At 35.0% G+C, this 16,924-nt stretch overlaps 1 protein-coding gene across 2 annotated transcripts; it reads left to right on the forward strand.

The window, feature by feature from the left end:
* The first annotated feature begins 1,037 nt into the window (after positions 1–1,037).
* On the forward strand, positions 1,038–13,886 carry LOC125219766 (1,4-alpha-glucan-branching enzyme 2-2, chloroplastic/amyloplastic-like). 2 transcript variants are annotated; one of them, XR_007176207.2, is made up of 23 exons: positions 1,038–1,297; positions 1,951–2,105; positions 2,512–2,807; positions 3,071–3,169; positions 3,956–3,998; positions 4,569–4,628; positions 4,932–5,012; positions 5,187–5,303; positions 5,781–5,864; positions 6,315–6,436; positions 6,558–6,677; positions 7,593–7,722; positions 7,802–7,912; positions 9,194–9,322; positions 9,847–9,950; positions 10,350–10,494; positions 11,010–11,157; positions 11,233–11,333; positions 11,824–11,901; positions 12,799–12,954; positions 13,080–13,154; positions 13,299–13,565; positions 13,664–13,886. XR_007176207.2 is itself a non-coding variant. In XM_048121822.2 (22 exons), exons 1-22 carry the CDS (start codon positions 1,162–1,164, stop codon positions 13,434–13,436), a joined length of 2,628 nt encoding a protein of 875 aa, XP_047977779.2. In that variant the 5' UTR covers positions 1,038–1,161; the 3' UTR covers positions 13,437–13,886. The 2 variants fall into 2 exon arrangements, 1 of the variants encoding a protein (XP_047977779.2); XM_048121822.2 differs by having other exon boundaries at positions 13,299–13,886.
* Positions 13,887–16,924: the final 3,038 nt, after the last annotated feature.

A 16,924-nucleotide genomic window follows, 5' to 3' on the forward strand; every position in this document is an offset into this window, starting at 1 on the left:
GATGCCTACCTTATTAGAGAGAAAAAATTACTAAAAATAAAAGAGATTCTTTTTATTGGACATCCTGTAACACGAAAAATATTCTTATTTTTATGGGACGAATGGATAGAAGATAAGTGTCCAATCATTTATTTGTTCTCTACGTTAAAACTTTTGAAGAAAAAGTGAATCAAACTTTCTAATGGTTGATTTGAGAAATCAGAGTCTAAGCTTTCAAAAAAATTATTCGTAAAATTTTTGAGATAACACAAGTTCGAATGTACAATTAATAAATTAGAAAAGATTAAAAAAACAGTTAAAATATAATTAGTAAAAAATTAGTAAGGGAAGGATAATGCTCATTTTATTCGAAAGATAAAATTATCAAATTATAAATAAATTACTTTTATAGGACAACAAAAATAGAAAGATTAACTATTTTTATAAAACAGAGAAATTATTTGAAAGGCAAGTATTATAAACTATTCCCTCAATCTTGATAAAATTAGCTCATTTGGGAATGACACGAATTTTAATATGTAATTTTAAAATAAAATAAGAATAAAAGAAAAAAAGTCAGTTGAAAAATTATAGTGAATAGTGGAGAAAAAAAAACAGCCGAAAATGTTTCCACAAATTAATGTATAAACTATTTTAGTTCAGATGAAAAAGGAAATTCAGTATTTGTAACGGGAGTATTTAATTTTAAAACATGAAATTGGATGAGCAAGATAATTAATGAGGATATGGAATGAAAAGTCATAAATCGAACAAAAAGAGAGAATATGCTGAAACAAATGCAGAAATATCTCGAAGAATAGTATTAATCTGGTAAATAAGAAGGCGATAAATATAAAAAATCCTGATTCACACAGAGAAGTCCATGTGATCGATTGGCCCACGATATTTCCCTTCTCAAGGCTCAAACAAACATCAACAGATATTTATGAAATTATCACTCGAATAGACGATGCTGCATAGGCCCCACACACCCAATCTCGCCATGCAGTCATCCTCACATCACACGTACCGCCTCGCCCATTATTAATAATAAGAATAATACTCCCTACTTAACTTGCTTCTCGCTCCACACGGATTTCATGGCGTTTCTCGAGTTCGCTGCAGATCTGCACTAGACTATACATTTCCGTTTAATTTTGTGTTTAAAAAAATAATCGGAAAATGGTTTACACGCTCTCTGGCGTGCGCTTGCCCGGGGTGCCATCGGCCTACAACCTCGGGAGCAATGGCTGGAGCTCGCGCGCCGCCGATAGGACACCTCGCGTCTCGCTGATTGTTAAGAATAAATCCAATTCTCGTGAGTGTGGATTCATTCCCCTCTTTGTGTGTAAGAGGTGGTGCTGGTGTTAGTTTATTCTATTGTTCCGTTGCTGAACTATTAGAAAAATATACAATTCCTTTTGTTTGGGACCACCACCAGGCCTGGTGAGTGGTGATTGTATGGATGAACATTTTGTGCTTTTTGTGAACTTTATGAATCTGCAATCGGTGTTTTGGGGATCATTATCTTCCTACTTGTTTTCATTTCGTGTTGGATCTTAAATTTTGTTGGATGTGGTTTCGCGTCTATTGCTCTGTTTTTTTTGGTGAACTCTAGTGTGTATGAAATTCTGAATAATTTGCAGGGAAGCATAAGAGTTGATGGTTTCTTTTCATTCTTAGATGGATTAGGAGTTACCGACTGTTTTAGCCCCCTTGTTGTGGCTTAGTTAATCAGCTGAAAGAACTGCAGCAAATAAGTTAATTAAATGTGTAATAGAAAACGTTTAAACAAACAATATAGTAGAAGAGAATTAGAGGATGATATCTGCACTAATAGGTCATATTGGGCCATGATGAAGTTAATTGCTTCTTTAAATATTTTATCTTCCCTTTCTGTTTTAGCTCTACTTATCAAAACTAGGGTTTCAACAATCTGTATTCCCGCTGATTTATGTGCTTTTTATATAGGGAAGATTTTTGCTGGGAAGTCATACGAGTCTGGTTCCCAGTCATCAATGGCAACTACATCAGAGAAGGTTTTAGTTCCAGGCACTGAGAATGATGACCCCTTGTCTCCAACCGAGGAAGTGGAGGTCCACGAGACAGTTTCAAATAATCCCAAGGCATGTCTGCTAGAAAACCTTACTTGAAACATAACCTCGGACTGAGTAGGAAATCATTCACACCACCAGACCACTTACATGACTAAATCAGAAGAGAGACAATGTGAGAGAGCAGAAAACTAGTACTAACACAAGGACTTAGGTAGAAAATATTATTGTTGACTTATAAACCGAGCCAAGTTTGCAGTTGCATTTTGGGTACTTGTTTGATCTTCTGAGTTATGGCTATTAGCACTAATCTTGGGAACTGTCTTATAGTCTTCAGTATCCATTATCTATGATCTAAAACTTTCTTATAGATTGAAACTGTTGTGACTTTGTAACAGGTGTGCAGTAAGAATTTTTTGAAACTGCAAAATCTTCTCCATTCATTGATTTTATGTTTCCATGTGATTTTTGTTTCCAGATATCCGGCGAAATAGAAAGTTCAGAAACAAAACATGAACTGAAAGTTGACGATCAAGAAAATATAATCGAGCTCAGTTCCAGTGAAGTTATCACAGGGGAAGATCCCGCTTCTGCACAACTACCAGATGCACATGTTGTAGCAAAAGCTGAAGGGACATCAGATTCAACGTATGAAACAACAAGCAGTGAATCTATGAGGATAAGAGGGAAGATCATTCCTCCTCCTGGTACTGGTCAGAGGATATATGAAATAGATCCAATGTTGAGCAGTCACCGCCAGCATCTTGATTATCGGTAAGTTAGTATAGATAACGTTGTTGGAAAAATCAGTTTGCTAGAAAGTTAAAGTGGTATACAGATTATATTTTACATTCTTAAAGTTTTGTAGTGAAATAATATCTTCTAACTTTAACATTATATCCTCTCTCCTATTACAAATTAGGATCATAAATATATTATTTGATATTTCTGAAAGTTATTTTTTTGTAGTTTCTAGTGAAGCTGCAAGTTGTAAGTTGACCAATTTGATTATTTCACTAAACATCATGTCTTTCCAGGTATGACCAGTATAGAAAACTGCGTGCAGCAATTGACAAGAATGAAGGTGGATTGGAGGCCTTTTCTCGTGGTTATGAGAAATTTGGTTTTGTTCGCAGGTTTGTATGCTGGGCATTTTTATTTTGTTCTCTTGATATGTTGACAGCCATCCAGAGACAATCATGGTTTTAGAATCTGTTTGCACATATGGAATAAGAAATTATGAAAGTTCATTCCATGTGTTTTCACTACGTCTTGTAAGGGAACATCCATATAGTTGAAGATACTAATTTTAGTGGAAAGTTGATGTGTAAAATGCACGCACTTGGGTAGTGTTTGTAGTATAGGAAGTTAAGAGGAGTTCTTCATCCACCATTCATACTCAATCTGGAGAAGGCTTACATATCCATATTTCATATAGGCATCTTCATATAACTACTAATGATGCTGTGCCGCTGACTATGACAATCCAATAATTTCTCCATCATGACAAGACACCACTGGAGAAAATTTCTTGGGAAACCATTCCACATGTTTTCTGGAGAAGGAAATGCATCATGTACCCATGGGATATTAAATATTGAGTACTGACAGCCATATCAGAATAGACTATAGAGGTTCGTAAAAAGCTGACTACTGTGATTTCTCAGAGCAGAAACTTAGTCCTTAGTAATCTGTTAGTGGGAAGAAAATATGAAAACTCAACAAGAATTATAAATCATGTTTGAAGTGTTAATGCTTTTATATTGAATTTTGAGAAGCTATAACTTTTTTATCATCCAGTTCACCTATCACTACTATAATATAGTTATCTTTGTGTGTAAAGAAATGCATATTTTACTTGATTAAAGAAACCTGAGTTTTATGATAGTCCTATCCTAATTTCTAGTAAATCTTTTTGACAGTGAGACAGGTATTACTTACCGCGAATGGGCACCTGGTGCCAAGGTTAGTGCTGCTCATTATTTTGCATAAGTTGATATATATACTTTCTTTCAGTTCAATGAGTCCTCTTTTCTCCTCTTCTCTTCTCTGTTACTCCATCCACCATGAGCGTGTGCAACAGTTGCCTTATTAGACGTCCACAAAGAGTGTGCAACTTTCCTTTTTTGAACACATCTCATTATAATTTACCTTCACAATACTTCTTATTTTCTACCCATGGCCCACAATCTTTATCCAATATATATCCCTTGTTGGGACATTTTCTCTTCTAGCCAAATATCTACATGACATTTTATTAAAACTCGTGTCACCCCCAATGTTGCACACTCTTAGTGGATGAAGGGAGTACAATTTAACAAACAAGCTGATAATACCTGATGAAACCCCTCATAATTTGCTTCTTGCCCTAGCCTTTTTGGCGTTGTAAGTGTTTTTGGGTCTCTATCTGCCTAAACTGATCACATGTGAAATATACTTGATTCTTTCATTTATTGGCTCTTTCAATATCTGCCAACTTCCTTTATATCTCTTTTATTTTATTGCTGCTATGAATTGACAATTCTTACCGTGCAGTCGGCTGTACTTATTGGAGATTTCAACAATTGGAATCCTAATGCTGATGTCATGACTTGCGTAAGCTTTTCTTCCCCTGTTTGTTATTCAACATTCTCTTGATATTCAGGGATTCATATTATTGGACAAAGATATTTTTCATATGCTTGAGCACTCACAATTTGAGTACAAAGCTGCTTTTCATTTTCTTTTGTCTTTCTTTCCTCTCTATTGCTAGTTTCTACCCTTAGCATTGTTAGACCACTACCAAATCTTGGTTGCATGTGCTTTGCATTGTTAAGACTGTTCTCTCATTTGCGTGTTGCATGATGATCAACTTCATGAATATTTGCCACATGATTAATCTGAAAGAGTTCATTACAGAATGAATTTGGTGTTTGGGAGATCTTCTTGCCAAACAATGCTGATGGTTCTCCTGCTATTCCGCATGGTTCCCGTGTGAAGGTAATATCCATTTATATGAGTTCATGATAGTATTTCTCACTTAGATCTCTGACTGTACTTGAACACTATTACAATCACAAAATCTTAATCTCAATCACTTGTGATTATTACTTTTTTGTGGTACTATTGACAAGATGTTAATCATCATATCTATAATATAATATTCAAATGTAGATCCGTATGGATACTCCATCTGGCATGAAAGATTCTATTCCAGCTTGGATCAAGTTCTCTGTTCAGGCTCCGGGGGAAATTCCATTTAATGGAATATATTATGATCCTCCAGAAGAGGTATTCATGATTTTTCTCTGTTATTCTTGTAATATTTATTGCCTCTTCGGTAGTTGATCCACCTTTTGGATGACTGGAGAACTAGAAAACAAGGGGAAAATAAGTGACTCAGTTTTCTGAAGTGGACACTATCATAATCTAAATCTGAGTAGATTGCTGTTTCTAGCCATTTCACAATGTCTACTGTATATATATTAATAGTAAGAGATATTAGATACAGTGATCATGCAAGAATAAATTTAAGTGTTGCACTAAAAGTTTTGCTCTCCAAGTCAGAAGAGAATAAATCCAATTTCATGCGTTCCGTCCTCAGACTGCTATCGGCTATGAATCAATGTGCTACAGCCGGATCCTTTCCCTTTTTCTTGTCTGTCAGGGATTTGGGATGAGTAGTCATTTACCTGATGTAGTTTTCTTTTAGATTTCGTTTGTTCTCAGGCCTCAGCTAATGATGCACTAAGTATACTTTTTTCGCAGGAAAAACATGTATTTGAACATCCTCGTCCAATGAAACCAAAATCACTGCGGATATATGAGTCTCATGTTGGAATGAGTAGTAAGGTATGCTTCTATTCTCTAAAGATTTTATAAGTAAATTCAACTAGGTAACTTATCTGGTGCCTTTTCTTTTTATTATGAATAACTGAGCCAACTTCAGTATCTTATCCATTTCCTCCTCAACAACTAAAAGAAAATTCATGAGATGCAGAAGCATAGGAGTATTAGATGAAAGATCCTTTTGAAATGGGCTTGAAATGGTTAACAAAAGTTGTATATTAAAAATTATTTGCCATAGATCTGGCTCTTAAAGCGCATCAGACAATCCATAAACTTTTGGAAGAATTACGATGTGTTTTTCTCTTTGAATTAGTTGTGCCAACTCAAGAAGTTGGGACATATAACCTTTGCCATGGACTAGTAAAGTTAATTAGAATCTTTAGATTTCCTATATTATACTGTTTCATGTTCAAATGCAGAACTTACCTGTTTTATTGTTGATGTTGGATGCAGGATCCTGTTATCAATACGTACGTAAACTTCAGAGACGAAGTTCTCCCTCGCATCAAGAAATTGGGGTATAATGCTGTTCAGATAATGGCAATTCAGGAGCATTCGTATTATGCAAGTTTCGGGTAATATGCCTCACTCTAGTCATGAATTTTTTCCTTATATAGAGCTATACCGTATCCTCATCTTCTACTTTTTCTGCACTTTGGCTGCTGATATATTTTTTTTATCTCATTCTTGTCTCAGCTACCATGTGACGAACTTCTTTGCACCAAGCAGTCGCTTTGGGACTCCAGATGAGCTTAAGTCTTTGATAGATAGAGCTCATGAATTGGGCTTGCTTGTTCTGATGGATATTGTGCACAGGTATATTATTCCAAAAAAAACAATCATTGAAGTATATGAATGCTGTCTCTAAATTACATATAGCTGTTTAGCATCATGTTCTCCACGGGGATGTGATGTTATTGGGGGATCTCATTTCAGTTTTGGATATTCCAGTCTGCTATCTGGAGTATTAGTCGGTACGATATGCATCAAGAATTAAAAAGCTAGAAGTTTAATGATTAGAAGTGTAGAAGATCATCTTTAAATTTAAAAGTGAAGAAGTCTATCTTCAAATGTTATCTTATTTCCTTTGTATTCTGAGAGTCCTATAAATAAGTCCCCATAAGTTTGAGAGCAATGTTGAATATTGAATTTAGTTTAAGGACTGTAATTTACCTTAGGGCCTCATTAGACTGATTGACCTCATAAGAGAATTGTTTATTACTACTATTATTTATTTCAATTCATTACAGGCTGTTTTCCATCGATTTTTTGTTCTTACTATACCTGCCAGCCTCCCTCGCTTCTTTTCTATAACACAGTCTTACTTTATTATGACATTTTATCAGAACCCCTGAATTTTTCCTGGGAGATCCAAATGATTATCAGTTTAGGTGGTGATTTGAGAACTCAAATTATTTTTATTGAAGAATTTGGAGACCTGACTGGAAGTTCTGCTGCATTAGTTGTTTATGCAAGCATCTTAATGGATAGCTATTCTGATAATCCATCTTGCTGCTTTATCGAAGAGAGAGCTCTCTGTCTTTACCAAAGAGTTACTATATAGTATTTGATCTCTATGTTCTGTTTGTCTTGGAAAAATTATTTTGATTTGGTTTTCACTGGAGGGGGTGGTGTTTCTGTATTTCTGTTGCATCTCTTGTTGCTGTTTCTGTGTGAATCAAAGAGCTTTTGCCATTCATTTGTCAATTGACTGAAAGTTAATGCCTGCAGTCATGCATCAAATAATACTTTGGATGGATTGAACATGTTTGATGGCACTGATGCCTGTTACTTTCACTCTGGATCGCGGGGTTATCATTGGATGTGGGATTCTCGTCTTTTTAACTATGGCCAGTGGGAAGTATGTACTGTCTAGATATCAATTATACAACAGATTCTGCTACTGTTATTCTGTTTGCCTAATGCATCCTCAATCGTAGGTCTTGAGGTTTCTTCTCTCGAATGCAAGATGGTGGCTAGATGAGTATAAGTTTGATGGCTTCAGATTTGATGGGGTGACATCCATGATGTATACCCACCATGGTTTAGGGGTATTATCTTTTTGTTAACGCATCTGTTCATTTATTGATGAATGTGGTTAATCATGCAATTAGTAATCTATGACATATCAAATATAATGCTCACCTAGAAAAATTCTATTCCACCAGTGGCCAGTACAATATTTGTTTCTTGAAGGAACACAAAAGTGGTAGTACAATCTGTTAGTTGTGTGAAGAAAAAGGAGAACGGGGTGCCAATTATTGTCAACCTAACTGAAATATTCACGAACTTCGTTTTGATTCTCGAATTTGTGTAAGATTTGAAATTATGTTGATCAAACTTTCTTCTGCATTTTCAAATATTGTTTTCACGACTTCTTTCACACCTGTTGCAAGCCTACCAAACTAATTTGTTTACTTTCTCTATCCAGCATCCACCAAAGCTTTCTCCGGATAATCTCTAAATTCCAATCCTTACCTTTCTAGCTTGCCCAGAACTCCTGTCACGATTTGTACTAAATTATTAAAGTCGTGGTACAGACATTTGTTTCTTTTTCTTTTAGATTCAACCAGTTTTTTTGATGATCTGTCAACTAGTCAAGAATTGCTCCTTGAATCTTTTTTCAACTGCAACAGGTTTGTCTTTTACTCACGAATGCTCCTTATGTTTTGGGGCAACTTTTCTGCACCCCAGCCTTAGTATCCACAAGTTGGACTTTGCTCTTCTAATTTATACCAATTGTTAAACAAAAAACATGTGAGGAAAAGAAAAATAATATAAAATTCATTTGTGACAATACCAGTCGGTTCAGGCCTGTTTTCTTATTCTTTACCTTTTCTTTGAAATATTCTCATACATATTTCATTAAACAGGGTACTCTGTTTCAAGGGCTTTCTTTAATCTATCATTTTTGGTCTGTGAGGTTCCCATACTTTCTCTTCCAAGCATCCTTTTTCTTGGATGTTTGACCGGAAAGATTCTCTTATTTGTCATCAAATAACAATTGTGTCATGTACTAAATGGATATTCAACATCAGCATCTATTTTTAACATTTTCCATTTATGCTATTTCATCTGGTCCCAGGTAGATGATATAATCTAGACTGTTCACTCACAAGTTCTGTACCGATAAACCATAACAGATTGTGAGCTAGCTTAAGATGATGTAACTCAGCATGAATATAAGACTAACCTTAAGCATGCATTGAGTTTGCCATTCCCGCAATAGAATACTGTTTCTAGAAGCCTTTGAGCATAATTTGGTTTACGCCCTGCTCTTAATGTTAATCAGTAATATCCAGAGTTCAGACTAATGTATTCTTTGATGAAAGGTGGCATTTACTGGGAACTACAACGAGTACTTTGGGTTCGCAACAGATGTTGATGCAGTTGTCTATTTGATGCTTGTCAATGATATGATTCACGGGCTCTTTCCTGAAGCTTTGACAATAGGTGAAGATGTAAGTTTGTAGATTTAACATAAAACAAAGTATGTCATGACGTCATGCCTCGTTTATTTTGTTCTGTCTGATTGTTTGGATGTTTTTGGGTTGGGTTAGACGGAAGAAGCTGGATTTGTTGAAATAAGATCTTTAAGTGGTAAAGATTATAAGGGAGTGAAGATCCAACCTACAGGAGTATTTTTTCTCTAAAAAGTAGTTGCACACATACTTTTTCTGATATCTTAAGCAATCAGTTCAAATATTTTTCATTATCACTTTTCAGTTTTTTCTTGTTCATATCCCTGGTTAACAAAAGAATCACTAAAAAAGTCTTATGCCTGCAACTTGCAAGCGGTAAATCTTTGCTAAAATCCTTTGTTATTCTAAAGTTGCATAAATTTTTCTGAACTTATGAAACAGTTGATGATTTCCTTCATATGCCAATGCTTTGTCACAATAACAATCTTCATTATTCTGAAAAGACAGTATCTATTTTGATGTCTACACGTGACTGTCCTTAATCGTATATTCTCTTATTTCAGGTCAGTGGAATGCCAGCCTTTTGTATTCCTCTTGAAGATGGAGGTATTGGATTTGACTATCGTCTGCACATGGCTATTGCCGATAAATGGATTGAGACTCTCAAGTATGTGCCCTTGACACTCTAATACCTATGTACTGACTATAAAACGATAAATCTCATTCCTTCCTTTAAGGCAATGTTTCTTGGTGATATGACTATAATATTGGGTGATTTGATGCTATCAGTGGATTTCTCTTTTACTTATTTTCAATTTTCCACTAAGTTTATACAGACAGCAACTAATTAGAAAAATACTAGCTATTATCTACACGCGTCGAGTGCAATCTATTTTGCCACTATATAACCTCAATTTTATGAACTGGACATCTTAATCTTCAAATACTAAGTTGGAAAATATTAACTTTTAACTCTCCGCAATTTACATTAATTTTATATTTTATGTTGGGACCACATAATGCTTTTACTATCCAGTGTCACTCTTCCCTTACTCTTTTGATTCAGGAAAAGGGATGAAGATTGGAAAATGGGAGATATTATACACACACTTACGAACAGAAGGTGGAATGAAAAATGTGTCGCCTATGCAGAAAGTCATGACCAAGCTCTTGTTGGAGATAAAACTATTGCATTTTGGTTGATGGATAAGGTCAGAATATGTTTTAAGTTACCAATATGTAATTGCTACTTCTATTCTTGAAAGCATGTAGGAGTTTAATATAGTTGCACTCGTTATCTATTTAGAAAAATTATACTCGCATTGCACATTTTAATCCGCGTTTGTTCAATAGTTCCAACTTATTGTCTTAAAGAGGAGATATATTTTGCTTTCTCTAGAAACTCTGATTATATAAATATTTACGCATATATCATGAATGAACTAATTACGGCTTCAACAAAAATAAGGAAAATTATGAGAATATGGTTATTTGAACCAATGATAAAATATCTTCTATATCTTCATTAGCCAGGGTTCCAAAAATGAAGATCAATTGAACTGACTAGTTGCCATTTCTATAGTTGCAACCACTTCCATACTTCTCAGGAGAAGTTAAAAATACATATTGACGCCATAACAAATATACTGAATATCTTGATGATGATATTGTGTGCCAGTATGATATACTAATATAAACTTATTCTTGTCTTCTGGATCTGTCTCAGGATATGTATGATTTCATGGCTTTGGATAGACCATCCACACCTGTAATTGATCGTGGAATAGCATTGCACAAGATGATCAGGCTTATAACAATGGGATTAGGTGGGGAAGGATACTTAAATTTTATGGGAAATGAATTTGGACATCCTGGTAGGTGCACATGAAAAATTTGCTGCGCTAAATGAATCATAAGTACTCTCTGATTGTCCTTTTAATGCGAATCAGAGTGGATAGACTTTCCCAGAGCCGATCAACATCTTCCTGATGGCACAGTAATCCCAGGAAATGGGTTCAGTTATGACAAATGCAGGCGTAGATTTGATCTGGTAAGTTTTAATGAGTTTAGTTACGTTTTCAAGTTGTTAGATTTGCTTGAGCAACTTGTGCTCTCTTGGTTTCTCAACTGTTGGACTATGACAGCCAAATACTTATACGATTGATATTGAATTAAAATAGGAATACTAACAAGAAACATGGCCCTAAGGACTCAAAAAAGTAAATCTTGGTTCTTTGCAAGGTATTTTGCCTTCTATATTGGCTATAAAATTGATTTCAAATAGGAATACTAAACAGGAAACATGGCCTAAGGACTCAAAAAAGTAACTCTTGATTCTTTGCAAGGTATTTTACCTTCTATTTTGGTATACTTTCCACAATGAAGTTAGTATAATACGATAGCATCCTATGTTGAATAATCAACTTTGATTGAGTTACTTTGTGCAAAGATATTTTGTGGAGCACTGCTGTGTTACATCATCATTAGAGATCCCTGCAGCAGTTGCATCTTTTCTTTAATGAACATTGATGTATATGCAGGGTGATGCAGACTATTTGAGATATAATGGATTGCAAGAATTTGATCGAGCGATGCAACATCTTGAAGAAAGATACGACGTATGTATTTCTTGCTCTGAGTTTCCTTGCATTATTTAAACTAAGGGTATCTTTTGCCCCTTTCTGGTAACTATAGATATTATACAAACAATAATTTTTTAAATAATTTTTTAGTGAAACTGAAGACGAAAAAAGCCATTATCAGGTAACAAAAGTAAAATCTGGCCACTAATATAAAAAAAGTCGAAGTATCCACATTTACTATTTTACTACTCCTATTTAGCCACACTTTATTTGATTTCTTCACAACTAAGAAGGCTATAAGTGTGCGTTGAAGTAAAAAAAATGTAGTTCTTCACACTTAAAGAGTGTTTAGGGTAGTGAATTATAGCAATCACAATATAGTGTATTCTTAATTGTGAAACTATAGAACTGAACAAAATCACTGATTCACAACCAATGCATTATTGGTTGTATATGGCGATAAGGGTCGCTATAGCTCAAGAGTAATTTTGTGATTGTGCATAAATTATTGGCTGATTTTTACTTCAAAACAATTAGTGGATAATTTTACTTTTGTTATATGATAATGGATGCTTTTAGGTATTTACACATAATTCTTTTATGGATTCAAGTGTGTTAGCATAGCATTCTGCATATATAGATTTGGAAAATCAACATGCATGTTGTAATTGCTCCTATTGTTTCATATATGATGTATTGATAATAGTCATATCCGGTTTAGCTTGTAGTTGGACATGCAAAAATATTTCTTTAAAAACCAGAAAACATACTACCTGTGTCTGGTAAGAGCCTGTGATTATTTTCTTGAGCTTGCTCCTCTCAACTAAAACCTTCAAGAGAACTGTTCTCAATCAAGACTCCAGTTTTAAATGCATTTGAGTTTATTTTCTTAGGTAAAATAGGATATAAACAGCCAAAAATTGTTTTCTGCAGTTCATGACATCAGAGCATCAATACATATCCAAGAAAGATGAAGGAGACAGAATAATTGTATTTGAGAAGGGTGACTTAGTCTTCGTCTTTAATTTCCATTGGAGTAATAGTTATTCAGACTACCGGGTTGGCTGCTTGAAGCCAGGAAAATACAAGGTACATTGTGAAAACAATTGATTTTGTGTTGTAATACTATTGTTTTTTGTTCTTATTGATTTGTTGATCCAGTTGTTGTTTAGCCCTTGACGAACCAATTTTAAAAGCATGGCTATATATTTCAGGTTGTCTTGGACTCAGATCATTCACTATTTGGAGGCTTCAACAGAATCAGCCACAGTGCAGAGTATTTTACATTTGTAAGTTAATGCCTTAAGTTGTCACTGGTGTTCGAACTCTTCAACGAGTGGAAGTATAATTTATTCTCTTTGTGCTATCAATATTAGGTTTGATACCCTTTCTATCATACTAATATCATTTTTTATTACTAATAATCTTAACAGGAAGGGTGGCATGATGACCGACCCCGTTCATTCTTAGTCTATGCACCTTCGAGAACAGCAGTGGTGTACGCATTAGTAACAGATGAACCAGAACCTGTTGATGTTGCTGATACTGAAATTAGTATTGTTGAAGTCTAGCTTTGTAGTTAAGGTGTTGGTGATTCTGGCTTACAACAACACCTTGCTTTTCTGTCCGTTGCAACAACATGGGGCTTGCAAACTCTCGAAGAAGCAGAAACTAAGTCGAAAAACAAATGGAAACAGCAGGTGCGCTAACTTAACTTGTATCCTCCGGTGGCTATCTCAAGATTGTCTGAGTAATAAATAATCCATCGTCAACTAAACCTCAGTGTATGTGATTCTAGATTGAGTTTTCCCATCAGATCTACGAGGAGATTACGCATCTGGTTTGGCGCTTATAATGAATTAAGAATGAATATTCCGACTCTGATGCGTGTCTCCATGTATATTCCTTTGTATTCGTATTTATGTTGTAGCTGGTCCTTTTTGAGCCTGACTTTGATTTACATGAAAAATGAGAGGCAAGCTCGTGTTTCTCATTAGTGAAATATCATTTTCGTGCCTAAACTTGTTATGAGTATGCTTATTACGTTATATGCTACATCTATTTAGAATAAATATAAAGTCGTAATCTCTAATTAAATAACAAGTAAGCGTATCGCGAGATGATGCAAACAGACAGTGTTAAGATTTTTATGATGGCAATTGAAGATCCAAACAGATAGTGTTAAGATTTTTATTTTGGGCTTAATATAAGTTGAAGTACGTATATTAAGCTAAAAGCCCCTAAGGATGCATAGAAAAATCTTAGATGTAAATATCTGTTAACTAAATTTATTCATTTTTTTTATTAGACATAATATATATTCTGGCCAGGGAGTCGCTTTTCTTCAAAATTAAATAGAAATTCGGATGCATAATCTGATAATCCTACCCAAAATTTTCACCCAAACTTTGTTGCCTAAAAGTTTGTCCAATTTAATAATTTTAGCAGGTTAAAAACATGTCATTGGATAGAAATATGACTTGAAGACTTATTTTGGTCAGAGGGAAGCATCTTATCAAATGAGCTGCCCTTTATAGCCATTAACCATACATCCATTATACATACCATATATAGTATAAATCTCTTAAATGATTAGGACCATTCCGCTGCATTAGAAATCTACTGCCAACATTGTGATGGCTCCTGCAAATCTTACTACTACTATTCCCACCGTCCCATAGAAATTCAGATGCATAATCTGATAATCCTATTTCCCATAATTTTCACCCAAACTTTGTTATCTAAAAGTTTGTCCAATTTAATAATTTTAGCAGTTTAAAAACATGTCATTGGATAGAAATATATGACTTGAACACCAGACTTATTTTGGTTAAAGGGGAAGCATCTTACCAAATGGGCTGCGCTTCATCATGAACTGTGCTTCATCGCCATTAACCATGCATCCGCTTCATCATGAACTGCGCTTCATCGCCATTAACATGCATCCATTATACATACCATATATAGTATAAATCTCTTAAATGATTAGGACCATTCCGCTGCATTAGAAATCTACGGCCAACATTGTGATGGCTCCTACAAATCTTACTAGTATAAGATACTTTACGCTATTTGTGGACAAAATCTTAATCAAACATAGTCAATATAGAAACAGAAGATAAATATTACTATTTGAAATAGAAAATTTGAATCACTGGACTCCTCATCCATAACACTCAGCTACTTGGTCTCAATTGTGGAAGGTGGTTGCTTGTCTTGTTTGCCTAAATCGTGAAAAGTATGAATAATTGGTTTGACACGAGTTGCATAACTGGTAAAGTAAAAGAGAGATAGATAGAACAAATTTTTAAAGTATTGTTAGTGAGAAATGAGTCTCACTTCATTAGAGAGAGAAGAGTTTTCCAAAGTAGAATGTTCATACTTTTCAGGGACGGATTAAAAAGGAAATAATTTATACTTTTTAAGGACGGAGGGAGTACTATTTATTTAAAAAAAATAAAAATTGTACCTAAATTTTTATACTACTAGTTTCTATTGTATATGTATAACTGGAGATATATATTGTAACAACCCGCCATTCTAGGGTATAATAAATACGACGATCGCTACCTAGGCGGACTTAAAAGCAACAAAAACATAGGCTAGGGTTTCATTTAAAGGGATTTGACTAAGGTATTTAATGAACTATTAAAGCAATAAGTCAACGGCTTAATCAAGAAAATCAATGATGAATAGATATCGTAAATTATGCTCAAAAGACTAGGGTTTAGTATAATTCAAAAACGCATTATGTCTCAATATTCTAAACCAAAAGGAATAAGTTCAAACTCAAACAAACGATACTAAGTTTCATGTTTCAGCGGAAGCAACCAAGAGAAAAGTGAAGTCATGTATGAAGACACAACCCAACTCAATGTTTCAAGACGATCATATTATCATTCAATTTATTTGCTCAACACCGCCAACCGCTCGTCGTCGCTCAACCTGCACATAGGGAACACACATGCAGGGCTGAGTACTTTATATACTCAGTGAACTCATGCCAAAACATTTTAATAGATATGTCATCTTTACCATAGTGAACTCGAGTTTACAGTTATAAAAGAATATCATCGAGTATCACAAAAATAATTTCATAGACTGGCCAGTCAAATAATTCCTTCCATTTTCTCAACAATCAACAATTCCATAGTGCGACGAAAGTGTGGCCACACTATTCGCCCACGAGACCGGCCGACTAGCAAGGACGGTTCCCGATCCCAACAGTGTACACTAGCCTGATAGGGTTTGCGGCCCTACTCAGACCCGAATTCGTTTATATAGCCCTATAGCCTAATGGAGCGGACTCACAAACTAGGCATCAAGCACACAATATCATCAAAACAATCATAGACATGACATAACGTTTTAAACCACCCTTATAACACCATAATCATTATTTTGGTAATAAAAGAGTTTAGTGAATAAAGCTCACCTCGACTCCTTAAATCTCAAGTACGTTCTTCCTCTTGCTATCACACCGAGAGCGCGAGTTATCACCTTTAATTTATGCGTAACACAAGTAAGTCTCAATCATCTACTCAAATTCATGCATGTTCCCAACGTTTCCCTTTTTTCCCCTCGATTCGTTTTATACTATCACTCAAAAATCAAGGCATGATTATCATATCACTTTCTATTCGCACCACAACTCCCGATCTGACGTCAAAACATGTCACGCATGAGTGTTTTACAACACACATCACACGCACACACACAACACACATGCACGCACACCGAGGCACGAACACACACACACACACACGATCCACACACACATGCATCCCATATTCATCAATTGTTTCCCCTTTCGCTCAATCTATATGCATGAGGGTTCAAGAACACCGATTAATCGGTTAGACGAAGAAAGATTAATATAAAAATACCTTTTCTTGATAGAACGAACGGTAGAAACAAAGTAATAGCCATGATTCTTCAAAGATTCTTGAGTTTCAACTTCAATTCTTCTCAAAAGATGAAGAAATATTGGAGAAAAGTAGAAGAAAAATTGAGAGAGAGTGGGAGAGTGGAAAACGGTGTGAGGGAGAGAGAGAGACGT

Source organism: Salvia hispanica, chromosome 1 (assembly GCF_029641045.1).
Source record: "Salvia hispanica isolate PSC_SH4W2 chromosome 1, Shi_PSC_v1, whole genome shotgun sequence".
Taxonomy (NCBI): domain Eukaryota; kingdom Viridiplantae; phylum Streptophyta; class Magnoliopsida; order Lamiales; family Lamiaceae; genus Salvia; species Salvia hispanica.

What these genes read in the sequence shown, in the direction of transcription:
- LOC125219766 (XM_048121822.2), top strand. Translation starts at nt 1,162, where the DNA reads ATGGTTTACACGCTCTCTGGCGTGCGCTTGCCCGGGGTGCCATCGGCC. An exon ending in CAGTTTCAAATAATCCCAAG is followed by an intron (nt 2,106 to 2,511) that starts GCATGTCTGCTA and finishes TTTTGTTTCCAG; the next exon opens with ATATCCGGCGAAATAGAAAG. An exon ending in ATGTTGGAATGAGTAGTAAG is followed by an intron (nt 5,865 to 6,314) that starts GTATGCTTCTAT and finishes TGTTGGATGCAG; the next exon opens with GATCCTGTTATCAATACGTA.